A 19,850-nucleotide genomic window follows, 5' to 3' on the forward strand; every position below is an offset into this window, starting at 1 on the left:
GGGCGCTTCCGTGTGCCCTGGCTTCCGTCATGGTGTTTCATTGCTCCAGAAGCGGTTCAGTCATTCTGGCCACGTGACCAGGAAAAGCTGACTGCAGACAAAAGCCAGCTCCCTCAGCCTGAAGCGAGATGAGCGCCGCACCCCATAGTTGTCTTTGACTGGACCTAACTGTCCAAGGGTCCTTTACCTTTTTATATACCTAACAGTACTAGGTTTGGGGAGAAAGTGCTGGTTTGTATAATTATGGCCGATCAGAAGAAACTAAAATTTTCAGCAGAGAATATTTTTGTGAACTAGATGCCTACTATATGCAAGTTAACGGGACAAGGAAAATGGTAGCTAACCCTCTGAGGCATCTGTCTCAACCCTCTGAGGCATCTGTAGACCAATGGATTACAGTGGCAGAGGTGTCTTCCTGGGCGTCCAGGATCAGGCCGCCAGAAGACTGGAAAGAAGGAAGGAAGGGGGTGGGACAGGCACGCCCCCCCTACATCCAGACAGGCCCCCCCTACACCCACCCCCTTCAGCACCCCCATCCTTCAGCTCGCCACGCCCGCAGCCTTGCGGGGAAGGGCGATCCGTGAACGTGGCTCAGCTGCACGTGGGATCTGGTTCATTCGTGTTTGGTTTTGGGTACAGCCAAGCAGGAGGCAAGGATGGGGATGAAAGGAGATGCAGCCCGGGGGGGGGGCAGGCTTCCCCTGCCAGCTTTTTCTGGCCAAGGGAGAGACCAGCTCAGATCCCCCAAAATGCAGCATCTCTGGGGGTGTGGAATGCGCGGGGCTCCTCCTGCGCTCCGGCTCTGGAGGAAGAAAACTGAGAGAGTGGGTGGGGGTGGGGATGAGCTGGGGGCGCTTGGCTCGCCAAGGGTTAAAAGGAACTGAGCCGAATTCCTACAGAGGACAGAAGGGGGGGGACCGGTCCAAAGCCCCTCCCTCCCAAGTCACTTCCTGCAAGGGGCGGGGGGCGGGCGGTGTCTGTTTTGTGTGTCTCCTTTGCAAGCTTCGCTGCCTGGGTGGCTCCTGCTGCAATCGGGTGAGTTTCTTCCCTTGGGTGCAGTGGGGAGAAGGGGGTCCCAGGGCTGCAGGCGAGGATGCAGGGGGGCCGTGTTCAGATCATGCGTGCCCCCCAGGGTCCTGCGCCCCCTCCTTGCCCTCTGCAAAGCCGGGGGGCGGGTGATTTTGCAGGAGGGCTGCTATTACCTTCCTTTGTAACAATGGATGCTCTGCGCTTTGTGGAGAAAAGAATGGCAAGCAAATAAACCGCGTTTAGATTGATGTTGAGCTTCAAACCATATTTTGCGCTCTCCTCTTTCACCCTAATTAATAGGTTCTTTAATTCCTCCTCGCTTTCTGCCATCAATGTTGTGTCATCTGCATATCTGAGGTTGTTGATATTTCTTCCGGCTATCTTAATTCCGGGACGCTGCCTTGAAGGGGTGGTGGGACCCCCCCCTACACCCACCCCCTTCAACCGCCCCATCCTTCAACTCGCCAGGCCCGCAGCCTTGCGGGGAAGGGCGATCCATGAACGTGGCTCAGCTGCACGTGGGATCTGGTTCCTTCTTGTCTGGTTTTGGGTACAGCCAAGCAGGAGGCAAGGATGGGGATGAAAGGAGATGCAGCCCGGGGGGGGGGCACGCTTCCCCTGCCAGCTTTTTCTGGCCAAGGGAGAGACCAGCTCAGATCCCCCAAAATGCAGCATCTGGGGGGCGGGGGCAGCATTGCGCGGGGCTCCTCCTGCGCTCCGGCTCTGGAGGAAGAAAACTCAGAGAGCGGGGTGGGGGTGGGGGTGAGCTTGGGTTGTTTGGCTCGCCAAGGGTTAAAAGGAACTGAGCCGAATTCCTACAGAGAGGACAGAATGGGGGGGGGGGAGACCGGTCTTCCACGGCAAAGGCCCCTCCCTCTCTACCAAGTCACTTCCTGCAAGGGGCGGGGGGCGGGCGGTGGGTGTTTTGTGTGTCTCCTTTGCAAGCTTCGCTGCCTGGGTGGCTCCTGCTGCAATCGGGTGAGTCTCCTCTCTCTCTCCTCCCTTTGGGGGAGAAGGGGGTCCCAGGGCTGCAGGCGGGGATGCAGGGGGGCCGTGTTCAGATCATGCGCCCCCCCAGGGTCCTGCGCCCCCTCCTTGCTCTCTGCAAAGCCGGGGGGTGGGTGATTTTGCAAGAGGTCTGCAACCCTGTTCTTCCTTTACAGCATACTGGCTGCTAACAGATTGGGGTTGAATCCTGACAAGACAGAAGTACTGTTTTGGGGGGACAGGAGGCGGGCAGGTGTGGAGGATTCCCTGGTCCTGAATGGGGCAACTGTGCCCCTGAAGGACCAGGTGTGCAGCCTGGGAGTCATTTTGGACTCGCAGCTGTCCATGGAGGCGCAGGTCAATTCTGTGTCCAGGGCAGCTGTCTACCAGCTCCATCTGGTATGCAGGATGAGACCCTATCTGTCTGTGGACTGTCTCGCCAGAGTGGTGCATGCTCTAGTTATCTCCCGCTTGGACTACTGCAATGCGCTCTACGTGGGGCCACCTTTGAAGGTGACCTGGAAACTAAAACTAATCCAGAATGTGGCAGCTAGACTGGTGACTGGGAGCGGCCGCCAAGACCACATAACACTGGTCCTGAAAGACCTACGTTTCTGAGCACAATTCAAAGTGTTGGTGCTGAACTTTAAAGCCCTAAACAGCCTCGGTCCAGTATACCTGAAGGAGCGTCTCCACCCCCATCGTTCTACACGGACACTGAGGTCCAGGACCGAGGGCCTTCTGGCGGTTCCATCACTGCGAGAAGTGAGGTTACAGGGAACCAGGCAGAGGGCCTTCTCGGTGGTGGCGCCCTCCCTGTGGAACGCCCTCCACCAGATGTCAAAGAGAACAACAACTACCAGACTTTTAGAAGACATCTGAAGGCAGCCCAGTTTAGGGAAGTTTTTAATGTTTGATGTATCACAGTATTTTAATATTCTTTTGGAAGCCGCCCAGAGTGGCTGGGGAAACCCAGCCAGATAGGCGGGGTACAAATAGATTATTATTATTATTATTATTATTATAGCAAAGGCTGCTCACCGCTTTGTGGGGAAACAATGGCTTTCATCCTCCCAGACTTGAGTTTGCCGCAATAGCAGAGGAGTCTCCTGGGTGTCCAGAGCCCAGTCTGGTCCTGTTGAGTTTCAGTCAGTCAGGCTGGAGGATGCGGACTAAGTGCTGGGATCAGTCTTAGCCCCTCTTGGAGGAGGAGAAAGAGCAGGGAGGGGGGGCTGGCTGGGACAGGGGGGGGGGTCAGGGCCCCCCTGCAGGAGTGGGTGGTCTCTTCCTGCTTGGAGGAGGCGGGGTAAATCTGGAATGTGTCCTTTTATTAAAAATGCATCTCTGGGTTATTTGTGGGGCATAGGAATTCGTTCATCCCCCCCCAAAAAAATATAGTCCTGCCCCCCCAAGGTCTGAGGGACAGTTGAGTATTAGGCTTTATCTCCCCCCCCCCATGTGTAGCGGATTCACCCCGCCAACTGCTCCCCATTAAATATAGCAGACCCACCTCGTTCCACCCCCCGGCCTCTCTCCCCCCCCCCCATGCTCCTTCTCCCCACCTCATCTGGTTCCACAGCCGCGACTTCTCCTCCGCCACCAAGAAAAGATGGATGAGGCGGTCTTGCCAGAATCCCTCCGCCATCTGTGAGACAGAAAGGTGAATGAGAAAGGTGGAGCTGTGCATGGCGAACGAGAGATGGGCCACAGAAAAAGCCTCACGTGCCCAGGGCATTTGGACATTGGCAGCCATTTCTTATTTTAGTTATGTGAAAATTGATGCACCCTGCTTTGGGCTCTTGGATCTCACCAATGACCATCAACTAATAAAGGAGTGGATTCACTCCACTAACTGCCCCCCATTAAATATAGAGGACCCACCTCATGATATGCAAATTACACGAATTTCTGCAATTTCCCACAGGCTACCTTGTGAGGATCTTGTGTGAGCGGAAACTTAGTGATTTAGAGTCTTAGGGAAGAGCTGAACGAAGAAGAACAGTTTTATTTAGAAAAAAATAAGTTTGTGAAACAAATTTGGGGTCAGGAGGTGCATTCTTTCAAATAAAAGTTAGATTATTACTTAAACTAAATAGAAATTATTCTGAATCTCAGAAGCCAGAACAGCAAGAGGGATCACTGCGCAGTGAAAGCAGCTATCCCTCTTGCTGTTCTGGCTTCTGGGATAGCTGTGCAGTCTGCATTCGCTCCATAAGACGCACACACATTTCCCCTTACTTTTTAGGAGGGGAAAAGTGAGTCTTATAGAGCAAAAAATACGTTAAATCCTGCCTCCATACTCTCCCAGACCCTCCACTGGGTCTTCTTCCTATCTAAGCTGTGAGACTCCTTCTTCTGGCTAGAGAGATTCTTCCCTCAGAGGCTCTCTGAATAATAATAATTACTATTGTTATAAAATCAGAGAGAGAGAGGCTTCCGCCCTCTGCTGGAACCTCGGGGGCACTGCAGCCCCACACTCCACTCTGGCTCCAGTGTCCCTCACAGGCCATTTCCTAACATCACCACAGGGGGTCTCCTTTTCCTAGGAGACTTCTCCCCTCCTGACTGGAAGGAGACCCTGGTTTAGTCCGTCTTCCCACAGCTTCTCCCTCTCCTGCCTCCTCAGACTCAGCCCTCCAGATTAATTCCTGCCTCCATATTCTCCCCAGACCCTCCACTGGGTCGCCTTCCTGTCTAAGCTGTGCGACTCCTTCTTCTGGCTAGAGAGATTCTCCCCAGATCAGAGCCAGTTCTCTCTCAGAAAAGAGCCTCTCCAAATAATAATAATAATAATAATAATAATACCCCTCTCAGATCAGGCCCTGCCCAACTCTCTCCCTCAGAAAGGGCTTCTTGGGTTTTCCCTCCAAAAGGGCTGGCAGCCAATCAGAGAGGGAGAGGCTTCCGCCCTCTGCTGGAACCTCGGAGGTCCTGCAGCCCCACACTCTGCTCTGGCTCTGAGGGAAAATACCTCATGGGTTGAAGCAAAAGGAGAAAATTAGGAATAAGAAAGGATACAGATAAATTGACCGAGTCTTCTCTTGTCATTTGTATTTCACAATTAGTTTACAGGAATATTTGCAACATATGGTTCATTATTAGAGGTCACCGCCTGAGATTGAGGCAAATGCTCAAAACTGCAGATTCCAAACACACAAACAGACACACAGCCGTTTCTGGAAGGTCTGTGTGTAACTTGAGGCTTTTTCCCCATGCTTGAGGCTTTATGTTATTATTATTATTATTATTGTTTGTTGGTATTTTCACTACTATTACCACTGTTCCAGAGCAGATTGCAACCATTCTAAAATATTTTTAAACGTCAAAACAAATAACAGTCAGAGGAATAGGCTGGGTCCTCCGTTGTCAGAGGCCTTGGGAAAGAGGGGGAGGTGCCTGTGTGGGGAGGGAATCCCCCAAGGGGGGGTCTGCCCCCAGGATGTCCTCTCTTGGGCCACCCCCACCCAAGACTCTCAAGGGGGTGAAGCTACCAAGAGGGCCCCCTCAGCCAAAAGGATCTGTAGGGAAGAAGGTGGTTCTTCACATATTGGGGGGGGGGGGCTAAGTGAACCCCTCCCTGTTTAGGGCAGTTTTTAATGTTTAATGCTGTATTGTGTTTTTAATATTTGGTTGGGAGCCTCCCAGAGGGGCTGGGGAAACCCAGCCAGATGGGTGAGGTATAAATAATAAATTCCTATTATTATATTATTCCTATTATTATATTATATTATACTCCTGGACCTGGAAATGAAGGGACCACCAATGCAGCTCTTTTAAAACAGGAATTAAATGTGTTCTCAGGGGTTGTAATGGGAGACATTCAATGAGATGGGGTAGACCCATGGATGCTCCTTGGAGAAAAAGGGGGGAAATAAATGCCTTTAATAAAGAAAGGGAGCCCAGCCAACAATCTCTTGCAGATTCTGAACCTTCCTCAAGAGCAGTTCCACTTAGAGGGCATTGCGATGATCCTATCTGATCCACAGCAGAGAGTACCCTGGCCATGTCATCTCTGCTCCAAGGGGACAGTGGTTGGCAAGCTGGCCGGAGCTGGAAAGGGGCACTTCCAAACAGAGAATTTATTTACAATCATAGGAGGAATGTGAGCCCTTCTCACTTGTTTATAGTACTATCCTTTGGCCCTCAGACCTAAGAAAAAGGGATTCCACCCCAGCAGTTTGTCTTGAGAACTTTGCACATTCCAAGTGGCTAGAAAACGAGACAGAAGCAGGAAGGAAATGGTCACTGCACTGTGGGAGGGAGGGAGAGCAGCTCTTGAGGATCCCAGGGTGGGTTGGTTGGTTGGTTGGCATCCATCTGCCTCAGGAGACAATGGGAGAGTGTGCCTTTGGGGGTGAGGTCAAACTGTTGGAAGGTTGCAGCGGCTGCAGAGGCCCTAGCCTAGTGTCAAAATTACACCTGTACAAATGACTCACTTGTCAATCACAGTTCTGACTTCTTTCATTGACTGAAAACACTGAAAGGCAGGAGCAACTAGGCTGAGTCATTTGACAGACCTTCCCAATGTTTCCTGCACATTTTGCATAGTAACGTCTAGTAGGGCTGGACGCCGGCTTCTCCTTTTCCTTTTTTGAAAAAGAAAGTTCAGAGTCTGGGCTGTGTTGCAGTCCAGCCCTGGTTCCTAATAATATTCCGGAAATCTTCTTCTTTTCCTGGCTGTGTATCAATTTCATAACAGAACAACGTCTTTGCTTTGTAGGATTTGCAAAGGCCTCTACTTAGGACAGACAGAACTTGGCAGTAGGACCAAGAGCTTTCTTCCGATCTCTTGGGGGATTCCACAGAGCCCAGATGGATGAATCAGAGTCCGCTGGCCCAGAAGCAGGAAGAGGCCATGCCATCCAAACTGGGAGCAGCGGTGGAATCTGGGAAAACTCTCTGCTGAAGATCCTGCATGAGGAGGACATTCTCCGCTCAGAAGTGCAGAGCCAGCAGTTGAGGCAGTTCTGCTTCCAGGAGGCCAAAGGACCTCGAGAAATTTGCAGCCAATTATACCACCTTGACCATCAGTGGCTGAAGCCAGAAAGGCACACAAAAGCTGAGATGCTGGACCTGGTGATCTTGGAGCAGTTCCTGGCTGTCCTTCCACCAGAGATGGAGAGCTGGGTGAGGGAATGCGGAGCGGAGACCAGTTCCCAGGCGGTGGCCCTGGCCGAAGGATTCCTCCTGAGTCAGGCAGAGGAGAGGAAGCAGGCAGAGAGAAAGCAGGTGAGAGAGACTTTTCTCTGGATATTCCAGAGGGGCTCTGAACATGAGCGAGAGTATCCCAAAATTCTCTGTTAATCCCCCAACCTTTTTTGGAAAGCCTCCAAGGAATGAGATCAGGTACCCCTAAAGCGTTTGCCTCTCCCAGTCCTTTTCTAATGTTTCTCTCCATTCTGCTTCCAATCCCTTTTGCCCTTTCAGGGAAAGATTATCTTTGCAGAAACGGGCCTGGATTCCTCTGAGGCAGAGATGACTCCATTGGACGCCAAAGAGAGACCATTGGGTAAGGAGGAAGGAGGGTTTTTTTCCCATTTGGTCACACATTCTGTAGATTTTGCCACTAATCTGTGGGGAGGACACTAGGGGCCAAGAGCCCAAAGTGGGGACATGTATTTTTACGTAGCTAAGATACAAATGTCAAAATGCACTCAGTAGGTGAGACTTTTTTACAGGCCCACCTGTAGTTAGAGATGCACTGCTTCACCTCTAAGAGAAGCATGTGAAAATGGCCTGCCACTTACCTTTGTCTCTCACAGGTGACAGAATGATGCTGGCAAGAGATGCTTATCCATCTTTGCATGAAGGCAGAGATGCAGCAGCCATGGAACCAGATCAGGTAGGGAGAATGAAGGATTGTGGCGAAAGAGTCCCTAATGAATCTCTCTCCTCCTTCTCTTGGCTGTAAAGGCCATTGCAAGAGCCTTATGTTCTGAGAATGGTGAACAATCACCTCACGTTGACTAGCCTCCTGAATGTTGCTAATACAGTGGTACCTCTGGTTACGTACTTAATTCGTTCTGGAGGTCCGTTCTTAACCTGAAACTGTTCTTAACCTGAAGCACCACTTTAGCTAATGGGGCCTCCTGCTGCTGCCGCGCCACCGGAGCATGATTTCTGTTCTTATCCTGAAGCAAAGTTCTTAACCTGAAGCACTATTTCTGGGTTAGCGGAGTCTTTAACCTGAAGCGTATGTAATACGAGGTACCACTGTATTATTTATCAGTAGTTACAGTTTTATTTACAGATTTAACATTTAATGCTAAAATAGGTTTCTAAATAGTTGACAAATTCTGAAAGAAAATGTGGATGTATCATTTTTGTGCTTCATGCTGTGGCCACAGACGTGATTTGACGGTGAGTTTGGGGCGGCCCAATCCAAAATCCTGAGAATCCATGTGGATCTGCGCATTGTAACCAGGTTTTTGCACCATTGCAGCCCCAGGCAACAGTGGGTGCGTGATTTTTTTGGTGCAGGCTGTAGCCATGGACATGCTATGTGATCTGATGGTGAATTTGGGGTGACCCAATGCAAAGATCCTGAGGATCCATGTGGATCCATTCTTTGTAACCACGTTTTTTCACCATTGCAGCCCCAAGCAACAGTGGGTGTGTGCTTTTTTTGGTGTAGGCTGTAGCCATGGACATGCTATGTGATCTGATGGTGAATTTGGGGTGACCCAATGCAAAGATTCTGAGGATCCATGTTGATCCATGCTTTCTAACCATGATTTTTCACCATTGCAGCCCCAGGCAACAGTGGGTGCGTGGTTTTTTTGTTGCAGGCTGTAGCCATGGACATGCTATGTGATCTGATGGTGAATTTGGGGTGACCCAATGCAAAGATCCTGAGGATCCATGTGGATCCGTGCTTTGTAACCACGTTTTAAGTGGGGAGGGAAGGAAAAACAAAAGGGACAAGGAGCACAAGAGGGGTGTAAGGAGAAGCAGCTGCCTAACAATGCAGGAGAGGGGTTTAATGGGAGGGAGGAAAGGAAGGCAAAAGTTCCCCCCTCCCAAGCCAGACTCCCCCCCCCTCCCACCTGCATGTTTTCTGGCTGCCTGCGAGTCCCTAGAATGCTGGACGCAGCAGCAGCAGCACCGGAGCACGGAGAGGAGGAGGTGGTGGCTGTTGGCTGCGCTCCTAGCCGACGGAACCTGAGCCGGGTGGGCTGGAGCCTGCGCGCAGTGTGACTAGGAAGGAATTAGAAGGAAGGACGCGATCCTTTCCTTTCCCCTCTGCTTGCCAGGAGGACAGGGGATTTCCCTGCTCTTTGTTGCGTTTGAGCAAACACAGCAACTGAAAACAGAAGCGGGTGGGCAGGAAGACTCTGAGGCAGAATGCAGGAAAGCAGCAGCCTTGCTTCTGCAGCCTTCCCTCCTCCGCGCGATCTGATTTTTGCCTGATTTTTGCCTCTGCACTCGGGCCAGTCGGCTCCAGGGACCACACATTCGCTCAATAACACGCACAGACATTTCCCCTTACTTTGTAGGAGAAAAAATGTGTGTGTTATAGAGAGAAAAATATGGTATTTGAAGATCACCATGTGACATTCCATCCATTCCCCCAAAAGCTTAATACCAGTAATTAAAATACACACACAAAAAGAGTTTTGTTAAAATATTAAAATATGCATCCATAATAAAAATGTACAGCAAAACAATTACATTAAAACAAAACAGCAATGAACAGGCAGAAAACAACAGAGCAATGTGTAGTAGATAATCTGTATGTTGTCTAAGAAGGGGACCTTTCCCTTTTTATTTTAGGGACTGGTGTGCTTTGAAGATGTAGCTGTTCATTTCACAGATGAGGAATGGGAGTTGCTGGATCCTGACCAAAGAGCTCTGTATAAGGAAGTAATGGAGGAGAATTGTGGGATCATGGAGTCTCTTGGTAAGGCTGCCTTTTGGATTACAATATCTCTTTTGAAATTCTCTTTGAAATTTAGTCCCTGAGGCTGTGATCCGTTTCTTTTTTGTTGCAGATGGTGATGAATCAGAAAGGAAGAATGAGGGAGACCAAATCTATACAATGGAGAAGTGGTGTCAATATTTGGAGTGTATAGAAAGCTTCAGAAGAATTCATACAGGGGAGAAACCCTATCAGTGCTTGGAATGTGGAAAGAGCTTCAGTCGGAAGGATCATCTCACTCTTCATCAAAGAGTTCATACAGGGGAGAAACCATATCAGTGCTTGGATTGTGGAAAGAGCTTCATTCAGAAATCCTATCTCCATTCCCATAAAAGAATTCACAGCGTGGAGAAACCCTATAACTGCTTGGAATGTGGAAAGAGCTTCGCTTGGAAGGTCAATCTAACAGCCCATGAAAGAATTCATACAGGGGAGAAACCATATCAGTGCTTGGAATGTGGAAAGAGCTTCAGTTGGTACTACAATCTCAGTTCTCATCAAAGAACTCACGGCAAGGACAAATCGTATCAGTGCATGGAATGTGGAAAGAGCTTCAGTCGGAAGAATAATCTCAATCTTCATCAAAGAATTCATACAGGGGAGAAACCATATCAGTGCTTTGAATGTGGCAAGAGCTTCATTCGGAAATCCTATCTCCGTTCCCATAAAAGAACTCACAGCGTGGAGAAACCCTATAAGTGCTTGGAATGTGGAAAGAGCTTTGCCTGTAAGGTCAGTCTAACAGCCCATGAAAGAATTCATACAGGGGAGAAACCCTATCAGTGTTTGGAATGTGGAAAGTGTTTCATCCGGAAGATAAGTCTCACAGGCCATCAAAGAACTCACAGCAAGGAGAATCCCTATAAATGCATGAAATGTGGAAAGAGCTTCAGTCAGAAGCATCATTTCACTCTTCATCAAAGAATTCATACTGGAGAGAAACCATATCAGTGTTTGGAATGTGGAAGGAGCTTCACCCGGGAGGACAGTCTGACTTCCCATCGAAGAATTCATACAGGGGAGAAATTATATCAGTGCTTGGAATGTGGAAAGAGGTTCAGTCAGAGTGCCCATCTCACAACCCATCAAAGAATTCATACAGGGGAGAAACCATATCAGTGTTTGGAATGTGGAAAGAGCTTCATCCAGAAAAGAAGTCTCACAGGCCATAAAATAAGTCATACAGGGGAGAAACCATATCAGTGTTTGGAATGTGGAAAGAGCTTCATCCAGAAAAGAAGTCTCACATCCCATCAAACAACTCATACAGCGGAAAAGGCATTTCAGTGCTTGGAATGTGGAAAGAGCTTCATTCGGAAGGAAAGTCTGACTTCCCATCAAAGAATTCATACAGGGGAAAAACCGTATAAGTGCTTGCAATGTGGAAAAAGCTTCAGTCAGAAGAGCAGTCTCACTTCACATGAAAGAAGTCACAGCGAGAAGAAAGCATATCAGTGCATGGAATGTGGGAAGAGCTTTAGCCGGAAGGATTGTCTCGCTTCACATCAAAGAACTCATACAGGGGAGAAGCCCTTTGAGTGTTTGGAATGTGGGAAGAGCTTCATTCAAAGAGCAGGTCTCGTGTACCATCAAAGAATCCATACAGGGGAGAAGCTGTTTGAGTGCTTGGAATGTGGGAAGAGCTTCACTCGTAAAGCAGATTTCATGCGGCATCAAAGAATCCATACAGGGGAAAAGCCCTTTGAGTGCTTGGAATGTGGGAAGAGATTCAGTCAGAGAATTGGTCTCATGCGGCATCAAAGAATCCATACAGGGGAGAAGCCCTTTGAGTGCTTGGAATGTGGGAAGAGCTTCACTCATAAAGCAGATCTCATGCGGCATCAAAGAATCCATACAGGGGAGAACCCATTTCAGTGTTTGGAATGTGGAAAGAGCTTCACCCAGAAGTTCAATCTCAGTTTCCATCAAAGAATTCATACAGGTGAGAAGCCATTTCAGTGCTTGGAATGTGGAAAGAGCTTCAGTCGGAACTCCCACCTCAGTTCGCATCAAAGAACTCATAGCAAGGACAAACCATATCAGTGCATGGAATGTGGAAAGAGCTTCGCTTGGAAGTTCAATCTAACAGCCCATCAAAGACTTCATACAGGGGAGAAACCGTATGAGTGCTTTGAATGTAAAAAAAGGTTCAGTCAGAGCGCCCAGCTCTCCCTCCATCAAAGAATTCATACAGGGGAGAAGCCCTTTGAGTGCTTGGAATGTGGGAAGAGATTCAGTCAGAGAATTGGTCTCGTGTCCCATCAAAGAATTCACAGCGTGGAGAAACCCTATAACTGCTTGGAATGTGGAAAGAGCTTTGCTTGGAAGGTCAATCTAACAGCCCATGAAAGAATTCATACAGGGGAGAACCCATTTCAGTGTTTGGAATGTGGAAAGAGCTTCACCCAGAAGTTAAATCTCAGTTTTCATCAAAGAATTCATACAGGTGAGAAGCCATTTCAGTGCTTGGAATGTGGAAAGAGCTTCAGTCGGAACTCCCATCTCAGTTCGCATCAAAGAACTCATAGCAAGGACAAACCCTATCAGTGCATGGAATGTGGAAAGAGCTTCGCTTGGAAGTTCAATCTAACAGCCCATCAAAGACTTCATACAGGGGAGAAACCGTATGAGTGCTTTGAATGTGGGAAGAGATTCAGTCAGAGAATTGGTCTCGTGTCCCATCAAAGAATCCATACAGGGGAGAACCCATTTCAGTGTTTGGAATGTGGAAAGAGCTTCACCCAGAAGTTAAATCTCAGTTTTCATCAAAGAATTCATACAGGTGAGAAGCCATTTCAGTGCTTGGAATGTGGAAAGAGCTTCAGTCGGAACTCCCATCTCAGCTCGCATCAAAGAACTCATAGCAAGGACAAACCCTATCAGTGCATGGAATGTGGAAAGAGCTTCGCTTGGAAGTTCAATCTAACAGCCCATCAAAGACTTCATACAGGGGAGAAACCGTATGAGTGCTTTGAATGTAAAAAAAGGTTCAGTCAGAGCGCCCAGCTCTCCGTCCATCGAAGAATTCATACAGGGGACAAATGATACCAGTGCTCAGAATGTGGAAAGAGCTTCATTCGAAGCGCCCATTTCACTTCCCAGCAAATAATTCATGCAGCGTACCAGTCTTCCAGAACTGGAAGACTGGGGAAATATCATCAAAGGAACTGAAGGAGGTGAGGACAGGTGACCCTGTAGCCTTATGAGGCTTTGCCCTCGGGTGGGAAAAAATATTGGACCCGGGAAAGGGAAAATGGGAGTCAGCAGACACTCATGGAATAGTTTCGGAAAAAAAGCTTTATTTCTACCATCTATGAACTGGTAGAAGGAGCAAGTGTGATAGTTCACAAAACAAACATGAGTTCACAGCCATTTGCACAGAGTATATATTTCCCTTCCAGTTCCCTCCTCCTTCTGAAAAGTTTCTGCCCCATGTGTCTCCTTAGCATGAACAGAAAGTTCCTGTCTCGGGACTATTTTGGACTCATGGTAGAAATAAAGCTTTTTATTCGAAACTATTCCTTGAGTGTCTGTTGACTCCCATTTTCCCTTTCCCGGGCGCAATACTTTTTTCCCACCCGAGGGCAAAGCCTCATAAGGCTACAGAACAAAGGCAAGAGAAGCTGATGAACTATGGCAAAGCTAACAGATAAACTGTCGGGGGAAAGACAATAGTGACTTTGAAAAAGAATGGGAACCTTTTTCACATGAAAGAAGTCACAGCGAGGAGAAAGCATATCAGTGCATGGAATGTGGGAAGAGCTTTAGCTGGAAGGATTGTCTGACTTCACATCAAAGAACTCTGAATGTAATGTAATGATTATAGACATTGTTAAAAAATTAAAAATCTAATAAAAATGATTAAAAAAATAGAATTCATACAGCGGAGAAGCCATATAAGAGCTTCAGTTCTAAGAGAATCTCACTTCACATGAAAGAACTCACAGGGAGGAGACACCATATAAGTGCTTGGAATGTGGGAAGAGCTTTGCCCGGAAGACAAGTCTCGCAGCCCATGGAAGAATTCCCACAGGGGACAAAGCCTAACGGTGCTCAGAATGTGGACGGAGCTTCGGTCAGAGAGCCCAACTCACTTCCCATCAAATAATTCATAAAGGGGGAAACCATTCAGTTATTGCAATGCGGAAAGAGCTTCAATGAGTGTGACTATCCCGCTTCCCATCAAAGGATGCCTATCAGGAGAGGCATAGAAACAGAGAATTGTAGAGTTGGAAGGGACTACCAGGGCCATGGCAATGCTGGAGTGTCTACTGAAGCATGCCTGACAGATTGTCGTTCAACCTCTGGGGATGAACCTGCAAGGAAGGAGAGGTCACCATCAGAATTTTCTTCCTGATGTGTAGCCATTTGGATCCTACCATCTGGAGCAGCAGAAAACAAGCTTGCTCCATCTTCCATGTGACCCTTGATCATCTTGGTCACCCTCCTCTGCGCATGTTCTAGCTTGTCAATATCCTTCTTAAATTGTGGTGCCCAAAATCGGACACAGAACTCTGGTGGAGTCTAACCAAGTTAGAATACAGCGTGACTATTTCTTCCCTCAATCCAGACACTATGCTTCTGTCGCAGCCTAGAATAGGATCAGCTTTTTTTGCTGCTGCTGCTGCTGCATTGCACGGCTGAAGAGAAGTGAGAGTGGAAGAATGAAAAGTCTTTGAGTGGTACATGGGTGTTCTATCCAAGGGAAACTGAGCACCGCACCAGCCGGAGAACTTCCTTAGTGCTCAGGTCCCCAGCTGTCAGGAAGGGAAGGCAGGATCAGCACCATGGAGAGGATCGGAGGAGTGTGCTTCAAGGCCTCAGCTAGAAAGCCAGCAGCAGAGGGAGAACATGCATCTTGTGTGAAAACAACTCAAGTAAAAGCCTCACTATTTTGGAATCTCAACTCTCATGGATAGTAATGGGGTTACCAATTCTCCTACTCGGGCTCAAGCAACTAAGTTTATGGAGGATTTTTTCCAAGAGCTTTTGACACTTTGGGAATGACTCTAGCAAATTCATCAGGTAATAGCCAGTCAAGGCTGACCAGACCGGCTTTATAAAAGCGAGACAAACCGCAGATAATATTACATTAGTGGTGGATTTGGTAGATTAAATAAAGATAAAGTCCAGTTTGTAATTATATCGCTAGATGCTGAAAAGGCTTTTGACAAAATCTGTAAACAGTACATGGAAGTAGCTTTACTTAAATTTGAATTTCCTTTGGATATCTTAAAAGGGCTTAAAGTAATTATGAAGCACCTACGTCAAGAGTCAAAGAGAATGGTAATCTCTATGCCACCTTTCCTCAGGCCTGAGGAACCAAACAAGGATATCCTATCTCGCCATCGCTTTTTAATATCTGCTTAGAACGCTTGGCTTTCACCATGAGACAACACTGAGATTCACAGAGTAGTTCACAATACACTTGAATATAAACTAGTTTTATTGTTTATTTCAAATGATAGATGCTTTTGGTAAAATATCAGGTTATTCTATTCTATTATTCTGTTAATTGGTCCAATCGGAATTGATGCCAGTAGGCCAAAATCTGATTGCACATTCCTTCAAGGAATATCAATTCCAGATTTGTTCCAAATCTCTACACTACATAGGCAACTTAATACCAAGAGATAAAAAAAATAAGTCACACTTAAAATAAATAAAATAATAAAAGATATTTCTTCATATATTGATATACAGAAGTCATTGAACCTTACACTTTGGAGAAGGTGGAATGCTCTCAAAATGAATATAATTCCCAGATTAATTTATATTTTGAGAGGACTTGCAGTTTCTATATCTCATGTTTTCAAATGATAAACTCCCTGTTTAGGAAATGCCTTTATATTTATCTACATTATACTTATCTACTTTATACATATCTACTGTCATGTATTAAATACTGGAAACTCATTGTTGGTCTTAATTTTCCGACGTGGGTGACCTTAGAAGATGCACATACAGCCCCTTTGGTGGGCTAGAGAATACAGTCATACCTCGGGTTAAATGTGCTTCAGGTTGATCGCTTTTGGGTTTTGCCATTCGCGCATGTGCAGACGGTCAAAATGACGTCACGTGCATGCGCAGAAGTGGCGAATCGCGACCTGCACATGCGCAGACGCAGGTTCCGTTCGCTTCTGGATGCGAACGGGGCTCTGGAACGGATCCTGTTCGTATCCAGAGGTACCACTGTACTAGGATCAAAATATTTGAAATCCCAGGTGATTCAGGTCAGTTAGAAAGATATGGAACATGTTGTCTAATATAAATAAAGTTGATGTATACTCGCATGCCAAACTTGCCCTTTGGGGAAACCCTATATTAAAAATTGCTAAAAAGATGGTACTATGGGAAAATTTAATGGAAACAGGTGTATTGACTCTGGACCAAGTGATAGAAACTAGAAAGCCAGGGAATACTTTTTACACCTACCTTCTAACAATTAAGGGACGCGGGTGGAGCTGTCGGTTAAACCACAGAGCCTAGGTCTTGCCGATCAGAAGGTTGGCCGTTCGAATCCCTGCGACGGGGTGAGCTCCCGTTGCTCGGTCCCTGCTCCTGCCAGCCTAGCAGTTCAAAAGCACGTCAAAGTGCAAGTAGATAAATAGGTAACACTCCAGCAGGAAGGTACAAGTTTCTGTGCGCTGCTCTGGTTCGCCAGAAGTGGCTTAGTTAGTCATGCTGGCCACATGACCCGGATGCTGTACGCCGGCTCCCTTGGCCAATAAAGCAAGATGAGCGCCGCAACCCCAGAGTCGGTCACGACTGGACCTAATGGTCAGGGGTCCCTTTACCTTTACCTTTTTAATACAAAATGTAGTATGCTAAAGATGTTTACATTAGTATTATGATAATAATATCGTATTTATGGGTTAGGATATACATATAATCCCCCCCTTTTTTTAGAAAACAACAACATACAAGTTGTCTCAGGGGTGGCCTGGAATTACCAATGGATGTGGCTCACTATTCGCTAACCTTAGGCTCCGCCCCTTGAATGCTTCACCTCAGCACTTAAAACCTGTGCCTCCTCTAGGACAGTTGTCCCCAAAATGGGCAACCCCCCCTGAAGGGTTTTGTTCCTGGGGGGCACTAAGAGGCAAAGGGGTGGCAGTGTAAACTCCCAGACTTTGAAAAGCTGATACCACTTGATCAGGTTCATTGGTTTTGTCATGAGTTAATTAAACTACGTATATTTAATTGGATTTTGAATAAATGCAACCGTTGCTGTTTAGAATTTTATTGTTTTTATCTTTCTTCGTGGGTTGTGCAAATGGTTATTCTGAATAATGCTTTTATCTGGTAGGAGGCACTGGGGTGTTGGGGGGGGGACAGCGGCCCTAAAATGTTTGGGAACCGCTATCTAGGACCTGAGGGACATGGGTGGCACTGTGGGTTAAACCACTGAGCCTAGGACTTGCTGATCAGAAGATCAGTTGTTCGAATCCCCACAACGGGGTGAGTTCCGGTTGTTCAGTCCCAGCTCCTGCCAACCTAGCAGTTCGAAAGCACGTCAAAGTGCAAGTAGATAAACCCCCCTTCAACCGCCCCATCCTTCAGCTCGCCAGGCCCGCAGCCTTGCGGGGAGGGGCGATCCGTGAACGTGGCTCAGCTGCACGTGGGATCTGGTTCCTTGTCTGGTTTTGGCTACAGCCAAAAAGGAGATGCAGCCCAACGGGGGGGGGGGGCCAGGCTTTCCCTGCCAGCTTTTTCTGGCCAAGAGAGAGACCAGCTCAGATCCCCCAAAATACAGCATCGGGGGGGGGGGGCAGCAATGCGCGGGGCTCCTCCTGCGCTCCTCCTCGGGAGGAAGAAGACGCGGGGTGGGGGGAGAGCTTGGGGCGCTCGGCTCGCCAAGGGTTAAAAGGAACTGAGCCGAATTCCTACAGAGAGGACAGAATGGGGGGGTGGGGAACCGGGTCTTCCAGAACAAAGGCCCCTCCCTCTCTCGCAAGTCACTTCCTGCAAAGGGGGGGGGGCGGGAGGTGGGTGTTTTGTGTGTCTCCTTTGCAAGCTTCGCTGCCTGGGTGGCTCCTGCTGCAATCGGGTGAGTTTCTTCCCTTTGGGTGCAGTGGGGAGAAAGGGGTCCCAGGGCTGCAGGCGAGGATGCAGGGGGGCCGTGTTCAGATCATGCGTGCCCCCCAAGATCAGCGAGTGCAGGGTCCTGCGCCCCCTCCTTGCTCTCTGCAAAGCCAGGGGGCGGGTGATTTTGCAAGAGGTCTGCAACCCTGTTCTTCCTTTACAGCAAACTGGCTGCTAACAGATTGGGGTTGAATCCTGACAAGACAGAAGTACTGTTTTGGGGGGCAGGGGGCGGGCTGATGTGGGGGATTCCCTGGTCCTGAATGGGGCAACTGTGCCCCTGAAGGACCAGGTGTGCAGCCTGGGAGTCATTTTGGACTCGCAGCTGTCCATGGAGGCGCAGGTCAATTCTGTGTCCAGGGCAGCTGTCTACCAGCTCCATCTGGTTTGCAGGATGAGACCCTCCCTGCCCGCTGACTGTCTCGCCAGAGTGGTGCATGCTCTGGTTATCTCCCGCTTGGACTACTGCAATGCGCTCTACGTGGGGCCACCTTTGAAGGTGACCAGGAAACTACAACTAATCCAGAATGTGGCAGCTAGCCTGGTGACTGGGAGCGGCCGCCAAGACCATATAACACCAGTCTTGAAAGACCTACGTTTCCGAGCACAATTCAAAGTGTTGGTGCTGAACTTTAAAGCCCTAAACAGCCTCGGTCCAGTATACCTGAAGGAGCGTCTCAACCCCCATCGTTCTACACGGACACTGAGGTCCAGCTCCGAGGGCCTTCTGGCGGTTCCCTCACTGCGAGAAGTGAGGTTACAGGGAACCAGGCAGAGGGCCTTTTCGGTAGTGGCGCCCTCCCTGTGGAACGCCCTCCCACCAGATGTCAAAGACTTTTAGAAGACATCTGAAGGCAGCTCTGTTTAGGGAAGCTTTTAATGTTTGATGTATCACAGTATTTTAATATTCTTTTGGAAGCCGCCCAGAGTGGCTGGGGAAACCCAGCCAGATAGGCGGGGTACAAATAGATTATTATTATTATTATTATTATTATTATTATTATTATTATTATTATAGCAAAGGCTGCTCACCGCTTTGTGGGGAAACAATGGCTTTCATCCTCCCAGACTTGAGTTTGCCGCAGTAGCAGAGGAGTCTCCTGGGTGTCCAGAGCCCAGTCTGGTCCTGTTGAGTTTCAGTCAGTCAGGCTGGAGGATGCGGACTAAGTGCTGGGATCAGTCTTAGCCCCTCTTGGAGGAGGAGGAAGAGCAGGGAGGGGGGGCTGGCTGGGCCAGGGAGGGCTCAGGGCCTCCCTGCAGGAGTGGGTGCTCCTTTCCTGCTTGGAGGAGGCGGGGTAAATCCGGAATGTGTCCTTTTATTGAAAATGCATCTCTGGGTTATTTGTGAGGCATAGGAATTCGTTCATCCCCCCCCCCCAAATATAGTCCAGCCCCCACAAGGTCTGAGGGACGGTGGACCGACCCCCTGCTGAAAAAGGTTGTTGACCCCTGTTTAGGCTTATCTCCCCCCCCCCCCATGTGTAGCGGATTCACCCCGCTAACTGGCCCCCATTAAATATAGCAGACCCACCTCGTTACACCCCCCGGCCTCTCTCCCCCCCCCACCTCATCTGGTTCCACAGCCGCGACTTCTCCTCCGCCACCAAGAAAAGATGGATGAGGCGGTCTTGCCAGAATCCCTCCGCCATCTGTGAGACAGAAAGGTGAATGAGAAGTCAGAGGTGGAGCTGTGCATGGCGAACGAGAGATGGGCCACAGAAAAAGCCTCACATTTGGACACTGGCAGCCATTTCTTATTTTAGTTATGTGAAAATTGATACACCCTGCTTTTGGGCTCTTGGATCCCACCAATGACCATCAGCTAATAAAG

General features: G+C 48.5%; 3 protein-coding genes across 5 annotated transcripts in view; 2 read left to right on the top strand and 1 right to left on the bottom strand.

The window, feature by feature from the left end:
• The window catches only part of LOC310660824 (uncharacterized protein), a 41,940-nt gene extending 28,522 nt beyond the window's left edge, over positions 1-13,418 (top strand). Inside the window, exons 1-7 of one of the 2 annotated variants that reach the window (XM_083406130.1) lie at positions 1,914-2,007; positions 6,737-7,245; positions 7,444-7,525; positions 7,779-7,858; positions 9,790-9,916; positions 10,008-12,189; positions 12,358-13,418. In XM_083406130.1, the coding sequence (XP_083262256.1) occupies positions 6,829-7,245; positions 7,444-7,525; positions 7,779-7,858; positions 9,790-9,916; positions 10,008-12,189; positions 12,358-12,979 (3,510 nt within the window). In that variant the 5' untranslated portion in view covers positions 1,914-2,007; positions 6,737-6,828 and the 3' untranslated portion in view covers positions 12,980-13,418. Of the gene's footprint in view, positions 1-1,913; positions 2,008-6,736; positions 7,246-7,443; positions 7,526-7,778; positions 7,859-9,789; positions 9,917-10,007; positions 12,190-12,357 lie in introns of those variants that run through there. The other variant, XM_083406131.1, reaches the window with a different exon arrangement.
• LOC310660883 (uncharacterized protein) overlaps positions 1-19,850 on the top strand; it is an 85,638-nt gene that overhangs the window by 52,308 nt on the left and 13,480 nt on the right. The gene's annotated exons all lie outside the window — the stretch shown is intronic.
• Positions 1-19,850, bottom strand: part of LOC310661071 (uncharacterized protein) — a 57,223-nt gene that overhangs the window by 2,494 nt on the left and 34,879 nt on the right. The window contains exons 2-4 of one of the 2 annotated variants that reach the window (XM_083406833.1): positions 19,586-19,668; positions 3,579-3,661; positions 704-802 (exon numbers count right to left, since the gene is read on the bottom strand). In XM_083406833.1, the coding sequence (XP_083262959.1) occupies positions 736-802; positions 3,579-3,661; positions 19,586-19,668 (233 nt within the window). In that variant the 3' untranslated portion in view covers positions 704-735. Of the gene's footprint in view, positions 1-703; positions 803-3,578; positions 3,662-19,585; positions 19,669-19,850 lie in introns of those variants that run through there. The other variant, XM_083406834.1, reaches the window with a different exon arrangement.

Source organism: Podarcis tiliguerta (assembly GCF_965153285.1).
Source record: "Podarcis tiliguerta genome assembly, chromosome: 12".
Taxonomy (NCBI): domain Eukaryota; kingdom Metazoa; phylum Chordata; class Lepidosauria; order Squamata; family Lacertidae; genus Podarcis; species Podarcis tiliguerta.